The following is a 24,334-nucleotide window of genomic DNA, read 5'->3' on the forward strand; positions in this document are numbered from 1 at the left end:
ACCATGCCAGGCTAATTTTTTTTGTATTTTTAGTAGAGATGGGGTTTCACCATGTTAGCCAGGATGGTCTCGATCTCCTGACCTCGTGATCCGCCCACCTCAGCCTCCCAAAGTGCTGGGATTACAGGCGTGAGCCACCGCGCCCGGCCTATTTCATTTTGGTTTTGCTCCCTTGTTTTCTGAGGACTATTTTATTTCTTCATTTCTCCGAAGACAATAAATCCTCTCTGCTTTTCAGTCTCTTCTTTCTGATCTCTAGTCACCCCTGTCCCAAATCCCTGTGTTCTGTTCTTGGCTTCTTCTCCTTGGCCATCCTGGCCTGTTCTCCCTGTTGTGCTTTTGCCTGGCTTCCCCTTCCTTTACCTGATCCCTGACCCACCTTCTCTGGAATAGGAGTTGGGTGGAGTTCGACTTGCTGAGAGATGGGTACTGGCATGGTGTTACCACATGGTGGGAGCTGGCATGAAGGCACCTGAGCCAGGAGGATATCTTCTATTCTGATGTAACCCTATACATCCTTCAGGGAATGACCCTGCCCCAGTTATGTGGCTAAGGCCCATTAGAAGGATCTTACTTTATATTTGTCAACCTGTTTAATGAAAATGTAGATTTCCAAAATAGATAAATTAGGAAGTGATGGGATCTTGTTTTCTTGTTTATAAATTTAGTGGAGGCCGGCACGGTGGCTCAAGCCTGTAATCCCAGCACTTTGGGAGGCCGAGACGGGCAGATCACGAGGTCAGGAGATCGAGACCATTCTGGCTAGCACGGCAAAATCCCGTCTCTACTAAAAAATACAAAAAACTAGCCGGGCAAGGTGCCAGGCGCCTGTAGTACCGGCTACTCAGGAGGCTGAGGCAGGAGAATGGCGTAAACCCGGGAGGCAGAGCTTGCAGTGAGCTGAGATCCGGCCACTGCACCCCAGCCTGGGCGACAGAGCAAGACTCCGTCTCAAAAAATAAAATAAAATAAAATAAAAAATAAATTTAGTGGAAAGATCAGCACTTTGGGAGGCCGAGGCAGGAGAATCGCTTGAGGCCAGGAGTTCAAGACTAGCCTGGGCAACATAATGAGACCCCCCATCTCTACAAAAAATAAAAACAATTAGTGGGGTGTATTGTCACACACCTGTGGTCTCAGCTACTTGGGAGGCTGAGGTGGGAGGATTGTTTGAGCCTGGGAAGGTGAAGCGGCAGTGAGATGTGATTGTGCCACTGCACTCCAGCCTGGATGACAGAGTGAGACCCTGTCTCAAAAATAAAAATAAAAAATAAATTTAATGGAAAGGAATATTAAACCAGATGGGAACAATGCAGACAACTAGTGCCTTTTTCATCTCCTTTTAAACATCCATCCATCCATCCATGCCTACATCTATCCATTATATCCACCTTTTCATCCATTATATCCATCCATCCATTCATCTACCCATTATTATATCCACCTTTTCATCTGTCCACCCATCCATTTATGCATGCATCCATTATATCCATCCATCCATCCATCCATCCATCCATCCATCCATCCATCCACCCACCCACCATTATATCTATCTTTTCATGCGTCCACCCATCCATTTATGCATGCATCCATTATATCCATCCATCCATTATATACGTGCATCCATCAAATATTTATTGAGCACCTATCCTGTGCCAGGTACTACATTAGATACTTTACGTTTAATCCCTACAGAAATTCTCCAGGATGGATATTGTCCTCATTTTACACATGAAGATACTGAGACCCTGGGAAATTAAGTAAGTTGATGAAGGTCACACAGCTAGAAAGTGACAGATCTGGGATTCAGCTCAACTAGGTTCAAAGCACACTCTCTTAGTGTTTAATCAAATGGCCTCTCTTGGTGTCACCAGTGCCTAGTTCTAAGTGTGGAACATAACAGCTGTGTTATCGAATGAATGGGCATGCCAAGGTTCTGGAATGCTGGATCTCTATAGCTCTATCCTAGGAGCAGCCTAGGCGCAGAAGGCAATGCTGGGCTTCTAGTCCTGTTGGCATTTGCTACCAGCAACCTAATGTTGCCGTCACTACCCCCGGTATGGAGGTTTCTTCTCCACGCACCTTGCAACTCTGGCAAGTCCTGTTTTCTTCTCTCCACCTTCCCAGCTCTCCCTTTGAGGACTGAGTCTTACCTTCTGCCAAGTGGGGAAGTTCCAAGTACACATTTGATCATTGCATCCAGCTTGACCAGTCTCCCCAGTGACTGAGTCTTACACGCCTGCCTCTCTCCTTCCCTGTAGGGTGGGCCAGCTTGCATTACTCTGACCCTTTTATTGGCCCTTATTTCTAAGTTTTAGAGTTAGCTGTTCAATGTCAGGTCATAACTGCCTCCTCGGGGCCCATTGGCTGAGGCAAGGATGTGAGTGCAAACAGTTTATTTGCGAGGCTCCCCCAGGGAGCACCAGCGGTAGAGGAGGATTCGTGAGACAGGAAGGGAAGGAAGCGGATAAAATGTGTGCGAAGGAGCAAGGTGACTAGGCGCCTGAGGCTCGCTGCCATCGGAGGCCTCTGCAGAATATGCTTTAGAGTTCCCCAGTCACATGATAGGGGTCTTTGACTAAGGGGTGGTGGGGAAGGGAGGGTGCTAACTTCATTGGCTCAGGCACCAATTCAGGTGCTGGCACCCGGAAGTCCTAAGGTGGGCACTTTTGACATCGTGAGGGCCCAGAGCATGTGACTAAGCCCTGATAGCTTTTGCCACCTCACCAAGCCCAGTCCTAGGGGTCTGCCAAGCCCTCTTCCCACATCTCCCTTTCTATGTCCAAGAGGCTTCCCCAGGCATACTCTTCCCCAGTTGCCAGTTCCACGCTCACTGTGTTTCACAGATACTTAAGGAGCATCTACAAGGTGCCATGGACAAAAAAAGGAAGCTGTCAGGATGCCTCCAGGTGCTCACAGCAGAGGAAAGTGACCTGTGTGACTGAGACGCCTGCCATGTGCCAGACACTGGCTTGCCCTTCCCAGGCCTTGTGCAAGGCCAGCAACGCCCCTGTGTCATGGCATCCTCTCCTAGAGGGAGGTACAGACATGCTGGGGGCCACAGAGCCTAGAGCCATCTTCCACTTCCCTCCCAACTCTAGCATCCTGAGACTGTGATTGTAGTGGTTTTTCAGACTTCCTTTTCCTTTCTCTCACTGCCCCTGCCTCTTCCCCTAGCCCCATGGCTGCCACGTGGCTGCCTTTTAGTCAGCCGGGAACTGAGCCTCTTAGTAACCTCCCTCTGTGTCTCTGTCAAGAACAGAATGCAATTCAGGGACATTTTGGTGGGGGACTCATTTAGTGCAGTGGCATACCTGTTTGTCCTGGCACAGGCTCTGTCATGCCTACTTCCTGGAGAGGAGCCTTCTCCCCCTGGGCTCCACCTGTTCCCATCCCCAGACCTCCCAGCTTCAGGCTGCAGGTCTCATGTCCTACAGGGCTGAGGGAATGGGAAGAATTAAAAGAGGGAAGTGGCGTGTAGGTAAGACCTTCTGGGGTGGGGGCTAGGGGAAGGGAAGGAGATGGGGATGGGGTAGGGGCTGCGCCTGGCAGTGTTCTCCCGCTGGAGACGTGGTCCCGGGCCACAGGCATGCGTGCCAAGTCACAGCCTCTCTGACTTCTTCCTCTAGCCGCCAGCCCCAGCCTTTCCCCTTGATGTTTCATTTCCAAACCAGGTTTGCTCTGGGTGCATGTGCTGGGGTGGCGGGGGCAGGGCTGTTTTTGCCTGTGCCATTCCCGACCCTGTGGGCAGGCCCAGCCATGGCAGCCCGAGTCTATCACCTCCCCACTCCGCCACTTGGATAGGAAGGTGGCTGCACTTCCTCCAGGCAGGTGTGTTGTTGGGAGGAGAACAGAGAGGGTGGGTTCAGGCATTGGAAGGTGGGGTTTATGTCTCAGGTTTGAGCTCAAACATCTTGGGTCCAGGGAGAAGGTATAAGGCAGCCGCTGCCTGAGTCTCACCACTCTGGGGGAAAGAAGAGCAGCTCTGAGCCTTGGGGCTGGGCAGGCAGGAGGGCATGGAGCGTAGATGAGTGGAAGAGAATGATGAAGGGAGAGCAGACTTCCCAATGCTCCTCCCCCAACCCCACCACACGCAGAGTTCAAGGCACCTGACTCCTCGCTCTGTCCTGGTAAAGGCAAAGTGCTTCTTATGGTGTTTAAGGACAGGAAAAGGGCTGGAAGTGTGTGTGTGTGAATTTTGCTTCCTGTTTCTTTCATACCTGGGTGTGGGCGGGGAGGAGATGGGGGCAGGTGGGGGGCAGCTCACTCACTCCATCCGGTGGTCGGGTAGCTTGGTGGGCTGTTGGAATGTTGCCGTAGGAGGCCATTTCTCCTCTGTCGGGAGGTGGTGGCTTCCAGATCAGGTCTCCTCTGGCTACCTGACAGAGATGGGGTGGGGATGCCAGCTGGAGCGCACATGACAGGGCAGGGGCAGAGCTGAGTTATGGGTCTAGGGCAGCTGACAGCATTTGGGAATCCTGGGGTAGGCCCAGGGCTGGGATAGGATTCAGGCACGGGAGCCCCCTGGACTTTGTGTCCCTGTTAGCTCTTCCCAGAAGCCCAGCTCTTGGGCAGTACAGGGGTAAGGGTGGTTGGGGGTGAGTGTAGGTGTGTGTTATGAGGGGAGGAGAGCCCCCACTGAGTTCCTGGGCCGCTGCCTGTGCTGTCTAGTGGCCTCTGCCAGCACTGGCTGCCCTGTCCTGCCCCCACCAGGCGTGACTCAGATCGAAAGCAGAAGCTGCCAGACACTGAGCAGGGTGAAGTGAGGCAGAACCAACTGTGCTATTTTGGAACCTGGTTAATTCCCCCTTCTGCCCCTGACCTCCCTGTCTCAGGGCTCCCATACCTTCCTGCCGTCTGGCACTTTAGCTTACTCAAGGGGACAGTTGGGGCAGGCCTTGGTTTCCCCTGGCATGGATGTAGAGGGCCATGCTGAGGTCCCTCCTTGCTAGGCCCCTCTCCCTGGCCAGAGGTGCTGGATTCTGGGGACCGGCACTCTGGGGTCGGGGAGGAAGAGCGCCCTCTTCTGGTGGGAACTCGTGGGCAGGGAGGCCCTGACGAGATGACGGTCACCAGGCCTGGCACCCACTTTCCCCCTGCCCATCTTTGGCCGCTCTCAGGCCAGCTGTCAGCTGCCTCTCCCAGGGGTGTGAACTGACGAGAGCTTCAGGTGGGAGCCTCTCCCGGCAGTGAATCTGAGGGTTGGGAGGGATTTCCGGACCCAGAGGGAAGATATTTTGGGGCTGAGGGCCTTTCCAGAACCCGTGAAATCACACACTCTGCTGCGGCCAGACTGACCCTCCCTAGTTGATGGTTCTTTTTTGGACATCCTAGGCCTGCTTGGGGTTCTGGCCCCACGATTTAGGGTCTCTTTGGAGCCCATCTGAGCCTGGGGGGCCCTGTGATGGTGGAAGAGGTCCAGCCTGCGGTGGTGAAAGAGGTCAGTGGGTGTGTGTTTCTGAGCTGAAAATGGGTGTGGAGTTGAGAGCTGTCACCTCTTCATGGATAGGGTGGATGAGGGTCCCTGGCCCTTAGAAGCTGTGTGGTTGGGGAGAGGATGGGCTTTACAGCTGTCCCGTGTGAGTGTGCATGGGAGTGGGCACAGGCCTGCGGTACGGCTGCCTCTCAGGGAACCCTGAGGTCAGAGCTCCACTCTGCTGATTACCCCCCAGCAACCTGGTGAGGAAGATGTTGGTGTACTGGGGGAGAGGGGGAGTCAGCAGGCAGGTGACCAATTAAAATTTGGGTCCTTGCCAACCTCAGGTGAGCAGGACTTAGGTTTCTCATTGCTCAGAGGGAGCTGGGGTTTAGGCAGGTGGGAGGCAGAGGCAGAGCCCTGTAGAGGAGACAGTGGGCTCCTAGACCTGCTGTGGGAGCCTCCCCACTCCCAGGCCTCCTGTGGAGCACACAGGCCCAGGCACACACTATCCCAAGGTTGTCTGCTCTCTTCTGGAGTCGCTCGTTGGGCAGACAGGCAAGTCCTGGTGCAGTGTGTGTGTGATGGTGAGTGTGTATGTGTGGACAGTGGTTTGTGTATAAGAGGTGGCGTGTGCATGAATGAGAGTGTCTCATATGGTTTGTCTGGGCTGCTTTTACTGGTAACCATCTCAGCTTTGAAGCTGTTTCCCCATAGACCTGGATTATTTTCCCCTCCTGCACGGGCCAGAGGCCCAGCACTGAGTGAGCCAGAGCCCACCTGCAACCTTGCATTCTGGCCTCCGCCTTGGCTCTTGGGCCTGAGAATCAGCCTGCTCAACGTCCCTGCGGGGCTCAGAAGGGCCCTGTCTGTCCTTTAAAATAGCTCTGTGCTTCCACCAGGGGCCTGTGCTTCCCTACTGTGTCCTCCCACCCACCACCAATTTTCATGCTTGGAACCAGGGAACTAAGTCCCCAGAAGACAACAAGTAAAGTTTCTTTAATGTGCCCACGTGTCTCCCAGGGCAGTTTGTTAAAATGCAGATTCTGACTCCGTGGGTCTGGGTGACGCCCGAGAGTCTGTTTCTAACCAGCAAACAGGACATGTGATGCCTTAAGAGGCCCTCTCCCATCTAAGGCCCTCACCGTCCAGCCAGATGGTCGGTGGTCACCCAGGCAGGGAGCTAGTAATCACAGACCACCTCCAAGGTGCTAGGCACATCACATACTTCAGTTCCATTTACCCCCTCACTGACTCTGAGGAAGTTGGCATTACTGCCATCCTGTTGTACAGATGGGGAAACTGAGGCTCTGAGAGGTTAAGCACCTGCCCCAGTCACAAAGCTGACAAATGGCAAAGCCAGATTTGAATTCTGGTCTATCAGGGTCCAGAGCATATTCATGATCCACTAAGCCCGGCTGTCTTCCAGAGGGCGGACTTGGGACAGATGATACGGTGGGGGTGGAGGCAGGGGAACTGAGGCTCTGTTGGGGAACTGTAAGGGTAGTCCTGGGTGGTTTTAGGTGGAAAGGATGTCTTGAGGGGAAGGAGGGTTGAATGGGAGTAGTTCTAGAGGAAACAAGAGCTGAAGGGAGGCTGACGTCCTGCCCCCACCTACTTAGCCAAGGGCCCCTTCACTAATGGGCTCAAGACCCCCTACCTGCCTCCCCTGGCACTTTCCAGACAGACTCTCCACAGGGGCACCCAGCACACTGTGGGGAGACCAGGTGCCCCAGTTCCGCTCCTACCAACTGTGTGACCTTGGGCAAGTTTTCAGCCCCCTCTGTAAAACAGGGATTTGTGAACACCTCCATCATGGTGGATGGAGCTGTTGTGAGGATTAAATCAGTAACACATATCAACGCAGAACAGCGCCTGGTGCAGAGCAAGCACTGAGTGTGCACAGTACTAATGCCTCTTGGTTTGCACCTGAGAGAAAACAGGCCACCTTCTGTGAATTTAATGCAGTTGTCCATGCTCATAGGTGTTTGTGTCCTTTTTCCCCCATTCCTCTCCCCAGTGTCTTCTTCTGTTTAGGAAGACCTGGCTACTTCATTTGTACACTGGTCATTTCCAAAGTACTCAGAAGCAGGTTCGACGCTTAAAAACAAAGCCAGGGAGTCGTTCTTTACAGCAGACCAGCCACAGGGAGGCTGGGGCGGCTGGGGCCAGGCTGGGGCGGCAGGTGATGAAGGAGCAGGGGCAGGAGCCAGGCACTGGTGGGGTCAGAGTACTCTGAGGACTCTGGGCCTGGGGCAGGGAGGACTGAGGCAGGGGTGGCTTAGGTACTGGGACCCTGAGAGCCATTATTAGCCAACTCAGGATAGATGCAGGGAGTCCTGGGCCTGTGACTGGGTTTGGGACCAGGAGCCAGAAGCTGGTCTGCGTGCCCGCTGTGTGCCTGGCTGTGCTCATTGTGCCTGCGTCTTCTCACACTTGGAGTCAACGAGCCTTCCCTGCCCTCAGCAGCTGGCAGCTAGCAGAAGACGCTGGAGTGTGGATTCTTTTCTCCTGAGGAGATGGAAAAGCAAAGACTGGATCCTAAGGCTGCCATGGCTCTGGAGAGGGAGCTCCCGAATGCCAGGGCAGCCAGCACATGGGACAGTGAAACTGGTGCCTGGCTCTTCCCCTCCCAGCCCCACAGGCCGATCCCACCAGACCAGCCCTGCACACATCCATGCTGCCAGAACCATCAACACACCAGGCAGACGGCTGGGAGCCTATGAGAGGTCCCACACATCCTCTGCATGTTATTTGTGAGGGCCTTGAGGCCCAGAGAGAGGGACAGGACTTGCTCAAGGTCACGCAGCTGGGTGGTACATACCGATGCAGGTCTTCCAGTCCCACTCTGGCCTTAGGTAGGCTTTTGTGCTGGGCCCGTGGGGGCTGAGGGAGCCCTTGCAAAACAGACTCATCTCAAAGAGTCAGAGCTTGTGGGCCCCAAATCTACAATGGCATGAACTGGCCAATCAGATAGAGTCTTAGGCCTCATCTTCCCTGGGGAGGGACCTCATTGGCCACATAGGCTGACTTAGCATCCGTGAAAACTTAGCTGATCTTCCCTGCAGGGGATGTGAGCAGGTTCGCCGGGGTGGGTCAGAGGGTACCTGGGGCAAGTGGAGTTTCAGTCTCTAAGCCCCTCTCTCGCCCTCAGGCCCCTTTCCTGTCCTAGGAGCCATCTATGGCTGAGCCCCACTACTCCCCCAACCCTTACCACTCTTACTTCACTATGATCTGGTGCCAGATCTCTGATCCCTGGAATCACATTTCTGTCTGACCAACTTCATATAGCCTCCCCTTCCGCCCCCGCCGACCCAGGCCCTCGGGTGGACTAACGTCTCAGTGAGATTCAGATTTGTCACCCTCTGAGCCTCCTGGGCATGAATGTCTTGGCTATTTAGCAAAAAAAGTATCTGTGGGTGGGGTCTGGGAGGGCTGAGGAGCATGCAGGCTTCTCTGGGGAACCTCTGTAGGATTTGCTGAGGGTGACATGGAATTGGGGGGGCAAGGCTGGGAGTGCAGGGGACAGCAAGCCATCTACATGGGGAGACCTTTCCTATGGGCCCCAGTTTTCCTCTCCTTTGCTGGAGCTGGTGGTGTTCACATACCTGAGAGACCTGGGCTTGAATTCCCACTTCACTGTGTTCTTGCAGTGTGACCTCTGACAAGCTGCTTAACCTTTCTTTTCCTTTTCTTTTCTTTTTTTTTTTTTTGAGGCGGAGTCTCGCTCTGTTGCCCAGGCTAGAGTGCACTGGCTTGATCTCAGCTCACTGTAACCTCCGCCTCCTGAGTTCAAGCCATTCTCCTGCCTCAGCCTCCCGAGTAGCTGGGACTACAGGCGTGTGCTACCACTCCCAGCTAATTTTTGTATTTTTGGTAGAGATGGGGTTTCGCCATGCTGGCCAGGCTGGTCTCAAACTCCTGACCTCAAGTGATCCGCCCACCTCAGCTTCCCAAAGTGCTGGGATTAAGATTAAGTAGGCACCCACCCTACTTAACCTTTCTGAGTCTTGGTTTCCTATCCTGCTGGTGTTACTGTTTATCCCATCAAGTGTTTGTGAGGATGAATGTGATTGAACAGAGGCCCCTCGAGCAGTGCAATGTGGGAGGGACTCGGGGCGTTTGCCAAGTGGGTGACAACTGTGTGTGTGGGGGTCATTGGATCAGCAGCCCTTGAGGGCCCTGCATCTCTCTCTGGAAAGTCTGATGGGTGGGATGGCGTGGAGGTTCTGAAGAAGAAATGTGTTTTATCTGAAACTTCCTTGTAGCTGAGGAGACTGGTAGGTGGCAAGGAAACAACTAGAGAGCAAAGCACGGCAGACACAGGCAGGAGGCTGGAGTAGATGGAGTGCCCAGGAGGCAGGTGCAGGGGCACAAGGGGTGGGGGTTCAGTATCACCACTCCCCAACCCAGGAGAAAGGTGGCTGCCTGCTAAGGGGATCCTTAGACAGCAAGCGGCAGCTGAGGGATGTGGCTACACACGTGTGCACATGGACATGTGTGCATGTGTGCGTGCATGTGTGAGAAAGAGGGAGAAGAGAGAAAGAGAGAGGAGCAGACACAGAGAGACAGAGGGTCCACATGGGTGGCTGGGCCAGTCCATGCATATCACAGGGGTGGAATCCTTTTCTGGTTTCTCCTTTCGTGTTCCTCTTAGCTACATGTCCCTCATCCCTATGCTGCCGTGCCCAGTGGCAGTCTTCTTTGCCAGGACCCAGCTGGTCCCTGTGGGATAGGACAGGGCGACTCTCTGGTCTGCAATAGCCTTTGAAGCTGCTCCCCCTGTTGTCCTGGGCCAACAGTCTGGCCAGCCAGGAGGCGCCAGTTCCCACCCTTTCCTGTGGGATGTGAGCTGAAACTTGGGGCTGATGGGCCTGAGCTGTGGGAACGGGAGGCCATTAAGTGGGCCAGGAGCTTGTGTGACCGCCCTTCCTCTCTTCTCTCCTTCCTTTCCCTCCTCCCCACCTCCTGCTGGTGCTCAGAGATTTAAAAACAAGCCCCTGACTGCCCCCTGCCCCCAGCCCTGCAGTCTCCCACAGTGCATCCCTGCAGGGGGTCTGGGAGAGGTGGTGCAGAACGCATCCTGGGGTCCTGCTCTGCTGCCACTGAAGTGCATAGTGCAGGTCCCCCTTTTGGAGCCTCTGCTTCCTCATGTAATTCATTCTTTGTTTCTTGATCTTTATTCATCGCAAACAGGGGTTGGTCAGTCCTCAGTAAGTGTCCCACTTGGCAGAGTGGCTCCATTTCATGAAAGATACTGAAGACCACATCCTGCATGGCAGCCTGTGTGTGCTGTTGGAGACCAGTAGCACTCAGCCATGGCGATGCAGGACAGGGTCCTGGAGGGAACCTGCCAGGGTAGTGGTGACATTCTCCATCTTGATCTAAACAGTGATTACACAAGGCCACACACCTGTAAAAATTCATTGAGCTGTACACTACAAGTATATGCATTTTGCTAGGATAAGTTATACTTCATTAAAAGGGAAAAAGACCAAAACATGGCATTAAAACTGTTAAAAGCTTTTGCGTGTCCCATTGACCTCATTTCTGCTTCTGATATCAAGGACCTTCCAATCAAACAGTGCACACTTACCAGGTGTCTTGGGTTTGCTATGTTTCAGTATCAGAAGTTGCCAGCTAATATAATAAAAGGCTATAGTATGAAGTATCTCCAGTGTGCCAGGAACTGTGCTAAACACTCCACCTACTTATCCCTCAGAACCCAAAGAGGTGGACATTGTTATTGCTCACCTGCCTCGCTCATCTCCTGCAGTGAATGACATGATATACAAGCTCTGGAAAAGAAAATCTTAAAAGACCCAAGGCTTTTGGAGAGGAAACAGAGGGCTCCTGGTAATAGGAAAAGCTAGCCTGAGGGCTTTCTGCCCCTATCTAGTAAGGAGAGACTGAGGCTAGGGTTACCACTAGGCTGCTCTGCCCCAGTCTGGGCTTTCAGATGGGGGGTGTGTGTGTGTGTATGTGTGTGTGTGTGTGTGTGTGTGTGTGTGAATGGGTGAATGGATGGGACCCTTTTCCCCAAAGGAACTTGTGCAGGGATGCCCCCAGTGGGCCTGGATGGAGGAACATTGAACAGTGATCAGAATGGTGACACCTCCCCTCTGCCCACAAATTCACACCTGCAGACAACCTCCACACCCAGCCTCCTCACTTAGAGCACAACTGCTCTGAGGGAGACGTGGCCCCAGCTGGCAAGCCCTGCTTGACTGATGGGGAGACTGAGGCCATGCCCAGACAATTGAGTCCAGTCTAAGGCTACGACTTGAACCCAAGCACTTGGCCTTTCCCACAGCATCATATGGGCAGGATTGCTGGCTCCTGGGAGTTGTAGGACACCTTTCCACACCTCACCCTGTTTGGGTCTGGGCCATCTGATGCCCCCTCCCCAGGCCCTACAGTGACTCATGACCACCTCCATAATTTGGAATGGCTTTGTCCATGAGGATTATGTGATGTCCTTGTTCTGTTTCCTAGTTCATCAGAACTTCCTCTGCTGCCTCCTCTGCCAGAGAGGGCTGAGAAAACCCCCAAGTTTGGTATTTTTTTCCTCTCCTCCCTTCCCAAGGCTGAAAGGTTCCTAGGAGGCCACAAAGTCCTTCCTTTGCCTCCAGGAACCTCGCACCTGTTCAGGAAGCCTTCTTTTAGCAGTCAGTTTCTTTCCCCAGGACTGACCGGGCAGCTCCCCCACAAGAGAGAGTGTGTAACAGACTGAATCAGAAGAAAACTTCTTCCGACCACAGAGGTGCAGAGCGTCATCAATGGCTTAAACAGGCCTCCCAGCCGCTGGGCTTGCACACTTTGTTGTTTCAGCCGCCAGACATATGTTTTTCTGGGAATACAGGAAATTATCTCTGCTCTTTGAGGAAGGGTAGAATTTTTTTTTCTGCCTGTGTTTGGGGATTCCAGACTGTTCCATCATCCCGGACACCCTCTGGCGCCTGGGCTGGATGAAAGAGATCAGCTGCTGAAACTCTTTGATCGCAGGGACTTCTTCAGTGAGAACTCCTGAAACAAAACGTGGCCGCCCTCACCCTGAATGCAGGACTGAGGCCAAACTCCCAGCCCCAGGGTTGGGGCGGTGCAGCCAGACTGCCAGGGTCCAGCCTTGCCACCATTAGCTCTGTGACCTTCAGCAAGTGACAACCTCTCTGGGCCTGTGTTTCCTCATTCCTCGAGTGGGGACAATAATGGTACCCACATCACTCATATCATGAAATAATTGTGATAATTACATAGGTGCTTTGAGCACTACCTAGCACAAGGTAAGCCCTCTGTAAGCATTAGCTGTTAGCATAACATGTTTTTTTTTTCAATTAGAAAGATATACATGTTCATTATAGAGAAAGAGTAACATTCCAAAAGGCTTTTAAACCACACAAAATACTTAAACGGTTACATCATCCAAAGAAATCAGTAATAATTTTGTGTATTTCCTCCCAAGGTTTTTCTATACATATTTTACATTGTGATGATCAGATTTTATATACAATTCCCCCTACATCCTACATTTTGTCACCTGACATATCCCCATGTTATTTATTGTAAGTATAGCAGTCCATCAGGAGGGACATGCCATAATTGATTTAACTATCCTATACCTGGACATTGAGGTTAGTTTTGACTTTTTTCTGTATAATGTGAAGTGCATCTTTATGCACAAAATCTTTTTCTGCATCTATGATTACTTCCTTGGACTGGTGAATATTTTTCAAGGCTTTGACATATATTGCCAAATTGCTTTTCCAAAGAGGTTGTACCAAGGTATGCTCTGGCAGTTGTGTTGAAGGTGCCTGGTACCAAAGGCATTTTAAAGTCATAGACACACTTGGGCAAGGGGGGGTTTTGGGGGAAGGGATGGTGTTGGTGAAGGTAGTTTACCTAACTCTTCTTTTAAACTATTTACTGTCTGCCCTTATTCTTTTTTTTTTTTTTTTTTTCCCGAGATGGAGTTTCACTCTTGTTACCCAGGCTGGAGTGCAATGGTGCGATCTCGGTTCACCGCAACCTCTGCCTCCCGGGTTCAAGCGATTCTCCTGCCTCAGCCTCCCAAGCAGCTGGGTCTACAGGCATGTGCCACCACACCTGGTTAATTTTTGTATTTTTAGTAGAGATGGGGTTTCACCATGTTGTCCAGGCTGGTCTTGAACTACTGACCTCAAGTGATCCGCCTGCCTCGGCCTGCCAAAGTGCTGGGATTACAGGTGTGAGCCACCATGCCAGGCCGGTCCACCCTCATTCTTATGTGATTTTAAAATGAGAACACACATACAGAAAATTATAAATTGTAAGGGAGCAGCTATACAAATTATTGTAAATATGACACTCTCATGGCACCAACACCCATATCAAATTACAGAACTTTCCTAATCTCCTTACCCACCAAGCCATCTTGTGCCCCTCTGAGGCACTCCCCCAGTGGTAATTAGGATCCTGAGTTCTAACATAGTAGATTACTGTTGTCTGTTTTTGAACTCATATACGCAGAGCATGCTGTATATGCTTTTGTGTCTGGCTTCTTGTTAACATTATGTCTTCGAGAGTCATCTATGTCATGTGTGACAACAGTGCATTTGCCGCCATTGCTTTGTAGCATTTGATTGTATGGATGTACCACCACTTCAATATTTATTTATTTATTTATTTATTTATTTATTTATTTATTTTGAGACGGAGTCTCACTCTGTCGCCCAGGCTAGAGTGCAGTAGCACCATCTCGGCTCACTGCAACCTCTGCCTCCCGGGTTCAAGTGATTCTCCTGTCTCAGCCTCCCAAGTAGCTGGGACTACAGGTACGCACCGCCATGCCCGGCTAATTTTTGTATTTTTAGTAGAGATGGGGTTTCACCATGTCGGCCAGGCTGGCTTCGAACTCCTGACCTCAAGTGATCTGCCTGCCTCGGCCTCCCAAAGTGCTGGGATTATAGGCGTGAGCCACCGCGCCCGGCCCACCACTTCTTTATCTATCTTTCTTTAATGGACATTTGGGTGGTTTCCAGTTTTGGCTCCTATACACGCAAACATTCTAGTATATGTGCTTTGGTGACCACGTGGATGCTTTTTTGTTGGGCATGCCTGGGAGTGGAATCCATGGATCATGGAGTGTGTTTTCAGCTTCCTGCTCCATGTTTTAAAGGATCATTTAGAGGGCAGAAAAATCCCCAAGGCAGTTCAGGCCTCACAAGCCACTGAATGGACCGGCGTCAGCTGAGGGTAGTTTGAGGGCACTGCATGAAGGTGGTACTCCCCAAGAAACCCTTGTCTGGGACTGTGGTAGAACCTGAGTGGGGCCCTGGCCCTCCAGCTCCAAATGCTCAGTGGCTGCTGGCCCTGGCTCTGTGCCTCTGCTGGCCACTTGGTGTCCTCACCCAGGGTCCACGCCTGGCCTAATGACCACTGCACCGAGCAGGGCAGGGTTTGGGCCAGCCCAGGTGGAGCTGAGGGGATTCCTTCCCATTGGCGACCCACCTGTGGACATGACTGGAAGCACTGGAAGTAGGTCAGGCCCCCCATAAATCCCCAGAAGCTGCTGTGCCTTTCTTCTCTTAACAGAGTCACACAAGTCACACATATTCCCACTGTAAGAGCTGAGTGCTTCTCCAGTGGAATGAGGAACTATAAAAATCCCTCTTTATCCCTCCCCCTCCATCACCCCTTCCCACTCCCCTCCCCAGCAGTAACAACTGAACAGTTTGGGGTGCTGGGAGAGCCCAGAATAGTAGTTAAAGAGTAGGGGCTGTGAACCAGGCTGCCTGGATCATATCTCCGTTCTGTTACTTCATCAGCTGTGTAACCTTGAGTGAGTTCCTTCACCTCTCTGTGCCTTGGTTTCCTCCAGGAAAAATGGGGACAATACTAGAAAAAACAGAATTAACATTAGGAAAAGCACATTGACCAGCCCTGACCCGTGGCAATCATTCACGAAGCATTTAGCGGCTGGTACTATGATCGTCCTGTTTTCTACACATACACCATTTCATGCTTCATGGGCTCAAGCTGTGCCTTTTATTCTGCAGGTTACCTTGTCCACTCAGTGCTATATCTTTGATATCTTCTTTCATACATCTGAGACTTTTCTCTTCTGGGCTCCTCTTTCTCATTGCCTCTCTCATGGAGACCAGTGATTTCTCCTTGTCTTTCTCCTCCCTGTGCCCACATCTTCCCTCAGGTACGGCTCTAACAAGACTGGTTCATACTAAGGTGTAAATGACTGACAGGCAAAGCCCACACACAGGCTGGGTGAAACCAGCTATGGCCTGACCAGAGGATACTGGGATCCCTGGTTATGAAGCGACTGCCACACACTTACCTTGAATCCTCCCAATGGCCCCAAAAGGCAGATGCTGTGATTAGCAGGTGCTGCGTTTTACAGAGGAAGACAGCAAAGCACAGAGAGGTGAAGTGGCTTTCTGAAGTCACCTAGCCAGTAGGGGCAGTGAGCCTGTGGGACTGCAGAACTCATTTTGGACATGACTAAGCTGGAACCCAGTCTGGGCTTTGAGGCGGAGTCAGCAGAGAGGTTCTGGGTGGGCAGCAGCAGGAGGCAGCTGGAGGGTCCTGGGGGTGTGGATGGGGACAGCTATGCGATGGGGGAGAGGCAGGGATTCTCTGGGGCATCAAACCCTTCCTTTTGGGAGGAGAGTGTTACCTGGGAGGGGCAGGGGAGATGGCTCTCCAGGGAAATGCCCCATCCCTGGTGTCTACATGCAGTAGGCACTGCAGGCCCCCAGTGTTACTGAATGCGCGCACGGTGGACCCTTTCCAGGCATGGTGGGTCTGAAGGGCCAGATGGTGGGGGGGCTAGGGACATTTTGGTTCTCCCACGTCCATCCTCTTAGTTCTTCCTGGCCAGACTGGGTGTTAAGGGAGGCTGTGAGTGGCCCCTCAGGGTTTGAGAGTGAGTAGGCATGCTTGGAGGCTGAGGGTGGGGGGACCAGCATGTCCTGGACCACCCCCATTGCTCTCTGATCCCCTCAGGCCCCTCCCTTACCCCATATCCATCCCACCCACGCCACATTTAGCAACCCAGGCTGGCAGCCGGGGCCAGGGGAGAGGACTGAAGCTCCAATGGAGGACAAGCTCTGTGGGTGTGACAGCTCCAGCAATGGGGATGGGGAGCCTCACTACCCTGCCAACCTCTGTCAGAGGACAGGGGACGGTAGCTAAGGCTACTGACACCCACTGATGCACAGACACCTTGCTGTGTCCACTTCTCCAACATCCTCTCCCGGGAGGCTCACCCAGCTTCTGGCAGGGCGCGGTGGGGCAGGGATTCCCAAGTCCATTGTGCAGATGAGGGAACTGAGGCTGGCCCAGCCAGTGAGAGGCAGGGCCCAGCCCAGGCTCTCCTCATAGCAAAGCCAACTCCAGTCCAGGCGAGGCCAGGCCAGACGCTCAGCTCTTTGTCAGAGAAACAAGGGGATCGTTCTCCCCCAGCCCTCCCTGTGCCGGCTGGCACTGCCAGGCCCGGTGCCCACACCCCCACCAGGGCCAACTGAAGTCAGATTGTCCCCAAGGGTTGGGGGGGTGACCCAGTGCCGTGTGGATGGGTGTGTAGGGGGTACAGCTGTGAGGGGGTGGGCTGGGCTGGGGTCAGAGCCTATGAGGTCTGTAGGGCTAGTGTGTGTGTGGTGGGCAGTGGGGGTACAAAGATAGGGATACCCCTCTGTAGCAGCATAGGAAGGGGGTGGGTGAAGGCATGTGTGGAGGCTGCAGCTGTGTTCCTGCTGCAGGATGGGAAGGGGGTGGTGGGCATCTGCTCCTTTCTTTCTGGGGACTGCCCCATTGGGAGCTGGCGGAGAGACCCAAGGGGCTGAGACAGGCCCTTTACTGATTCATGGTGTAGAGGGGCAGAGAAGGAAGGAGGGTGGGGTGAGGGCCACTGCCTGCCTTCCTACCTTGTCGGGAAGGCACAGTGGTGGTGGGAGGAACCCTGGCTGGCAGTCAGGTGGCATGGGCTCCATTCCTGGACCTGACAGCCAGGCAGCCTGCAATAAGCTTCCTCCCTGCTCTGTGTGGAGACCCTCTCCTCCCCAGCATGGGGTCAGAGGCCATGCTACCTGGGGCTGGGTTCCAGCTCTGTCCCTTTCACTGCCGAAAGACACTTAATCTCCTGTGCCTCTGTTTCTCCTTATTTATAAAAGGAGAGTAATATGCAGAACTACTTCATAGGGCTGTTCAAGGTGAAGGAGTTTGGAACATTGCCTGACATACAGTAAATGCTCAAATAAATGCAAGTTATTATTATTTCTATGACCTGGTGATTTTCACTGAATATTTGCCAGTTTTTAATTTGTATTTATTTTTAATTTTTTTTTGCTAATGCTGACTAAGTCCACTGTTTGGCATTAGCCAGAACCTGTCAGCCTTTGCTGCTTCCCTTTTGCCACCCACTGAGGTCTGGGCCTCGTTGTTAGGAGCTTGAGACGCAGCTCTGGCCTCTGGTCCACACTGATCAGTTTGCCTGCCAGTCATGTGCCCATCTATGTCTCATGCACTCAGCCTCCCAGGTGCTACATGCTGTGCAAGACCTATTCATTTCATATCATGCTCCAGTCTTCTGAAGCAGAGACTGTTTACTAATGAGAAATCGACGCTCAGAGAGGTTAAGTGACTTGCCCAAGGTCACACAGCAAAGACGTGGCAGAACTAGGATTCAAGCCCATATTTTCTCGGTTCAAAAGTCCTTGCTCAACCACAAAGTCATACTGCCTCTTGCAATATTCCCAAGATGGGACCCTCCAGTCCCTGTCAGGACCTTCATGGGGTCTGGACACACTCAGGAGCCCTGCATCTCTCAGAGTCTCAGCCTGTCTCAGCTGGGGAGGACCTTAGAAATTACTGGGTCCAACCCTTTCAGTTTGTGCGTGGAGAGATGGAGGCTCAGAGGGGGAAGGGACTTACCCAGGGTCACTTACCCAGGGTCACTCAATGAGCTAGGGACAGAATGGGCCCAGCTGTAGGACTCATTCTTCCCTGTCTTTCCTTCCAGACTGGGCTGGGGGGCTTAAATCACTCCTGTCCCGCTGAGACCTGTAGAAGATTAGGGCTGATGTACTGGGTGGTGAAGTCCTCTCTGGGCTCTGGCAGTGCCAGGTGCTCGGAAGTGGCCTTCCCCATCCAGGCCCTCCTAAGCCTGTGGCCTTGGCTTCCTCTTTATTACGCTGTAGGCTCCATGAGCTCAGAAACTACAGTTGTATCCCCATTGCCTGGCTCACTAATAAGATACATTTCTTCACACATGCATTCAGCATTTGCCATGTCCCTGGTCCTGGGCCAGAGGCCCAAGGTATAGCAGTGAAAAAGACAGAAAATGCCTGCCCTCAGGGAAGTTTGCATTCCCAGTAAGAAAGAGGCAGACAATGAATGAAACAGCTAGGCAAAAATGCATAGTACTTAAGATGGTGATAAGTGATATGGAGGAAAATAAAAATAAAAGGGAAGGAGCATAGGGAGTGGGGATGGGGGACTTTGTAATTTTAATAGGGTGGTCCTAGAAGGTCTCTGTAAGGTAACATATGAGCCTTGGAGGAGGTGAAGGAGTGAGCCATGATGTCATCTGGGGGGAGAGCATTCCAGGCAGAGGGAACAGCAAGTGCAAAGGCCCTGAGGTGGGGGCATGCCTGGGATGTTTCAGGGATTGCAAAGTGCCTGGAGGATGCACCTGGAGCAGATAAAACAAGAGGGAGAGCTGGTGGATGGGGTCAAAGGGGAACATGAGGTGGGCCAGATCCTAGGGGGCCTTTCCAGTCATGGTAAGGACTTTATCTTTTCCCCTGAGGTAGGTGGGAGCCATGGGGAGTTGTGAGCAGAGGGGAGGACAGGATCTGACTTAGGATTGAACAGGAGTTAAATGAGTTGCTCTACTGAGTTGCCAGTAGAACGTCCGACGGCAAGCCAGAGGAGGCAGTCTGAATACTGGGCTGCTCCTGCAGGATTCCGGGTAAGACCCGGGACAGCCTGGACCCACCTTGTGGCAGCAAAGGAGGATGGATCTGAGATCAGATCTAACAGGATCAGGATGTGGGCGTGACACAGAGAGGAGAGGAGGTTGACTCTTAGAGTTTGGGATTTACCAACTGCAATGAGTGAAGAACACAGAACCTTCAGTTTTGGTCCAGGAACCAGGAAACTTGGATTCATGTCTCAGCTGCCACCCGCTTGCTCAGCGACCCTGGGCAAATCTCTTCCCCTCTCAGGGCTCGGTGTCTTCTCCTGTAAAATGGATGCCATCCCTGCCAGCCCCTGTGCATTGAGGAGGACACATACCTCATATACCTGCCACCCCTTCTTGTCCACAGGGAGCCAGTACCGGCAGCCACCATGGCATCACGCATAGGGCTGCGCATGCAGCTCATGCGGGAGCAGGCACAGCAGGAGGAGCAGCGGGAGCGCATGCAGCAGCAGGCTGTCATGCATTACATGCAGCAGCAGCAGCAGCAGCAACAGCAGCAGCTCGGGGGGCCGCCCACCCCGGCCATCAACACCCCCGTCCACTTCCAGTCGCCACCACCTGTGCCTGGGGAGGTGTTGAAGGTAGGGCCTGTTCTGGCCTGCCCCCTACCCTGTCCCCACTAGTCCCAGCCTCCCCTAGAGCCCTTGCCTTTTCCCCATCCCAGGTGCAGTCCTACCTGGAGAATCCCACATCCTACCATCTGCAGCAGTCACAGCATCAGAAGGTGCGGGAGTACCTGTCCGAGACCTACGGGAACAAGTTTGCCGCCCACATCAGCCCGGCCCAGGGCTCTCCGAAGCCCCCACCAGCTGCCTCCCCAGGAGTGCGAGCTGGACACGTGCTGTCCTCCTCCACTGGCAACAGTGCTCCCAATAGCCCCATGGCCATGCTGCACATTGGCTCCAACCCTGAGAGAGAGGTGAGTGAGGAGCTGGCCAGTGGCCGTGCTGCTTGTAGAGCTCGTGCCCACTGCTGTGCTTCTGAGACTCACGGTCTAATGGCAGAAGCAGGGGTGCCACCTTCAGCGAGCCTCAGTCTGAGGTGGGGACAGAGCCCTCCTCAGGGAGCCCCAATCTCAGCGGGGGAGACACAGCCCTGCCCTCAGGGAGCCTCACAGAGGAAATGCCATCCTTACTTTCAAAAGCTCTGCTAGGAAGCCAGGTGCTGTGGCTCACGCCTGTAATCCCAACACTTTGGGAGGCTGAGGCGGGCAGATCACTTGAGGTCAGGAGTTTGAGAACAGGCTGGCCAACGTGGTGAAACCCCATCTCTACTAAAATACAAAAATTAGCTGGGCATGGTGGTGCACACCTGTAATCCCAGCTACTCGGGAAGCTGAGGCAGGAGAATCACTTGAATCAGGAAGGCGGAAATTGCAGTGAGCTGAGATCGCGCCACTGCACTTCAGCCTGGGTGACAGTGAGACTCCTTATCAAAAAAAAAAAAAAAAAAAAAAGCTCTGCTAGGGAGAAACAGAAGGCATATCTGGGAAAGCCCAGCACACTCCCCAAACCAGAGACAGAAGTGAGATCAAGGAAGCTCCCTGGGCAGGTAGACTCCTTGGCAAGAACTGTGGCTTCACATTGGGCCAGTGGGACCTGGACAGCTCATCTCTTCTCTGGGCCTATTTTCTCTTTCCCCAGATAAGTATGTTGGGTGAGGTGGGCTCCAAGGTCCCTCCAGGTCAATGGCTGTCCCATTGCCTCTTTCCCCTGCCCATCTCCTGGTGGGCCCTCCCCAGATGGACTTTTCTCTTTTCCAGTTTGATGATGTCATTGACAACATTATGCGTCTGGACGATGTCCTTGGCTACATCAATCCTGAAATGCAGATGCCCAACACGGTACTGCTGGCCAGGGTGGGGTGGGTGTACAAGGGTTCTAGGGAGGGGGGCACCCACAGTGGCTCTGAGCCTGGAGAGAGCTGGAGACAGGGTTCTCACTGGGCAGAGTGGCATGCTTCTGTAGAGATAACAGTCATTTTCACTAAATAATGTGACAAGGGCCAGGGCCCAGAGGAATTAAGAAGCAAGAAGGATGTGCCTCAGCCTCTGCACACCGTGGGGCTTTAGAGGGGAGAAGGGGCTGGGGACAGGGAGCGGGCCTGGTGGGGGAGGTTTCCAGGTTGGGGAAGGGGCAGGGGGAGGCAGGGAGAGCACTGCATCAGTGGAGGGACAGTGTGTCTACAGGAAGGTGTGGAACTAATGAGTTCCTTTGGGGACCTGGGCTTCCCCTCCTTTACCAAGCCCGGGCCCAACAGGCAAAAGCCTGTCTGTGTCCCTTACTCCATGGGGCAAGTGATCTGGGGCTGGCCTTGTCCCCAACCACAGGAACACTCCCTCTGGCAGCTTCCTTTGTCTCCTGGCAGAGGTGGGGTGGCAGGTGGGGAGGAGCTAGGCTTGGAGTCAAGAGGCCTGGCTTCTGGCTTTTGCTGTGACCTTAGGAAATCCCTCAAGCGTACTAAACCCCAGTTTTCTCAGCTGCAAAATGGGGGTGATGCTCTCTACCCACAGGATTGTGGGAAGATTAGATGAGGGAAGAAGTTGAGGGCAAGCTCTGTACAAAGGTGACAGGTGTGTGCACTGAGCAGGTGGGATTGCCAGCACCTCTCCCGCCTGCTTTTCTTTGGAGCTCCTGAATCTCAGCTGCTTACTCCTGCCTTTGGGCATGAGCCTTTTACCCTGATCCTGGCCCCAGCCCATGCCACTGAGGGAAAGTCCCCAGTTCCTGTGGTGGGGAGTCAATCCTTAGTCCCCACTGCCCTGGTGACATCACTGAGTGGCCTAGCAGGAGCTGGCCAGGACTGGTTGGGTCCAAAACTACAGCTAGCAGGGGCAGGGAGGGCTGAGAAGGGAGGGAGGGTGCAAGCGATTGGTCCCTTTAGTAGTTCCTGTGTACACTGTGGGGTATCTGGGCCTGTGATTTGTTCTGCATGTTTCTGTGGCAGGAGATCTTTCCAGAGTTCAGATCTCTCCCTGTCAGACTCCTGCTTAAACTTCCCTTGGCTGCCCATTCCAAAACTCCAGTATCTTTGCAAGTCAAACACTGTACTGGGGATCCAGATACATCTGCCCTGCCTGCAGCACCTCCACCCCCACCACTTCTGCCCCTTGAGCTGCTGGAATTATGCTCTGCCAAGCGGCCCTGTCTGCTGGTGCCCTGGCGGCTGCCCGGAGTGCCTTGTCTCACATCTCTGCTCAGACTCTATTGAGTTCCACGCCCTCCAGGAAACTGTCCAGAAACTCTAGAATTGATTAGATGACCTGCTCTAGGGCTTCCATAATGCCTGGGGCCTAACCCTATCACATATTATTGGTTGGATCACTCTCTCAGCCACTCTAGGCCAGGGGCTCCTTGAGGGCAGGGAATGCATCTTATTCAGCTCTGGACTCTGCAGACCTTCAGGTTGAATTGCTGGGTGAAGGGGCCCAAGGTGAACTCTGACACTCCAGGTGTCCCCGGGAAGGACTGATTCTGGGATGACAGGCCCCAGAGGGGGCTCCCCGTGGACAGGGGGATACTCATGGGTCTCCCTCACCCCTCACCCCACAGCTACCCCTGTCCAGCAGCCACCTGAATGTGTACAGCAGCGACCCCCAGGTCACAGCCTCCCTGGTGGGTGTCACCAGCAGCTCCTGCCCTGCGGACCTGACCCAGAAGCGAGAGCTCACAGGTACTGCCTCCCTCTATCCCTGTGCCTTTGAATACCCGACTCCTCATCCTTTTCTCCCTCCCTCCCAGCTCCTCTCTCCTTCTCTTTTGGCCTCCAGATGCTGAGAGCAGGGCCCTGGCCAAGGAGCGGCAGAAGAAAGACAATCACAACTTAAGTGAGTCCTGCCCTTCCCCGTCTCCCTGCCTCCCTCTTCCTTGTTCTCACCTGGGCTGGCTAAAAAGCCACTGCCTGACCTGCACAGGTGGAAGTCTTCCCTGCTTATGGCCAATTCACTTGCAGATGGCTTAAGCCCTCCCATTGCTGTCACTCAGTGGTGCCTGGGTCTATTAGTGCTGTCTTTCCACTAGACCTCTTTAGGAGCGGGTGGGAAGGATTCCTGGAAGGGATATTCATGAAACCCCCAGTTTATCAGGTTGTTTTCTGGGTTAAGGCATGGGAGCTGGGGCGTCAGAGTTCTGTGTAGCGGGGAAGAGTCCTACCCCAGGCAGCTTTGCTGTGCTGCCAGCATCACTAGGGCTGATTCTACCTTTCAGCGCTGTTAATTGTGTCTGGCCTTTGCCCTGGACCCCCTCATCCCTGTAGAAATCCCAATCTGTCACCTCTTACTTCCTAGAAGGACAAATCTAAGCTGCAGGTTGCCCTGAAGCACCCCTCCCTGTGTTGGATACTTCTCCCTATGGGGCGGGGGATCCCCATCCCTCTAATTGCTCCTTCTGGAATCTGTTACCTTTAGTTGAAAGGAGACGAAGGTTCAACATCAACGACCGCATCAAGGAGTTGGGAATGCTGATCCCCAAGGCCAATGACCTGTGAGCAGGTTTCTGAGGGGGAGGGTGATGGGTCTGCGGTGGGCAGCAGCTGACAAGTATTATCTGCCCTTAGCCCTGTGCTAGTTGCTAGGTTGGAAGCTGAATTCCTTCTAGAAGTTCATCTGTTTGAGAAAAGATCTCTCCCTCTCCCAAATCAGGAAAGCTCAAGACAGATGAGTTTCTGTCCTGGAAGTGAGGCTGAGGTCAAGGGAGGATTCCTGGAGGAGGAGTCATGCTGAGAAAGTTTTCTTAAGGCCATTTGGCTGGTAGACAAGAGGCTGGGCTCACGTCTGTAATACTAGCATTTTGGGAAACTGAGGCAGGCAGATCACTTGAGGTCAGGAGTTCAAGACCAGCCTGGCCAACATGGTGAAACCCCATCTCCACTAAAAATACAAAAATTTTTTTTTTTTTTTTTTTTTGGGACAGAATCTTACTCTCATTGCCCAGGCTGGAGTGCAATGG

The 24,334-nt window shown here is 53.1% G+C and overlaps 1 protein-coding gene across 6 annotated transcripts in view; it reads left to right on the forward strand.

Moving 5' to 3' along the window:
- TFEB (transcription factor EB) overlaps positions 1-24,334 on the forward strand; it is a 53,616-nt gene that overhangs the window by 26,316 nt on the left and 2,966 nt on the right. For 4 of the 6 annotated variants that reach the window (XM_017878271.1, XM_017878277.1, XM_017878273.1 and 1 more), the window contains 6 exons: positions 19,735-19,969; positions 20,053-20,307; positions 21,151-21,231; positions 22,940-23,060; positions 23,158-23,214; positions 23,794-23,869. In XM_017878271.1, the coding sequence (XP_017733760.1) occupies positions 19,735-19,969; positions 20,053-20,307; positions 21,151-21,231; positions 22,940-23,060; positions 23,158-23,214; positions 23,794-23,869 (825 nt within the window). Of the gene's footprint in view, positions 1-4,872; positions 5,441-12,116; positions 12,700-19,734; positions 19,970-20,052; positions 20,308-21,150; positions 21,232-22,939; positions 23,061-23,157; positions 23,215-23,793; positions 23,870-24,334 lie in introns of those variants that run through there. The other 2 variants (XM_017878272.1, XM_017878275.1) reach the window with 2 other exon arrangements.

The sequence above is a fragment of the Rhinopithecus bieti genome, unplaced genomic scaffold (assembly GCF_001698545.2).
Source record: "Rhinopithecus bieti isolate Rb0 unplaced genomic scaffold, ASM169854v2 scaffold_9981, whole genome shotgun sequence".
Taxonomy (NCBI): domain Eukaryota; kingdom Metazoa; phylum Chordata; class Mammalia; order Primates; family Cercopithecidae; genus Rhinopithecus; species Rhinopithecus bieti.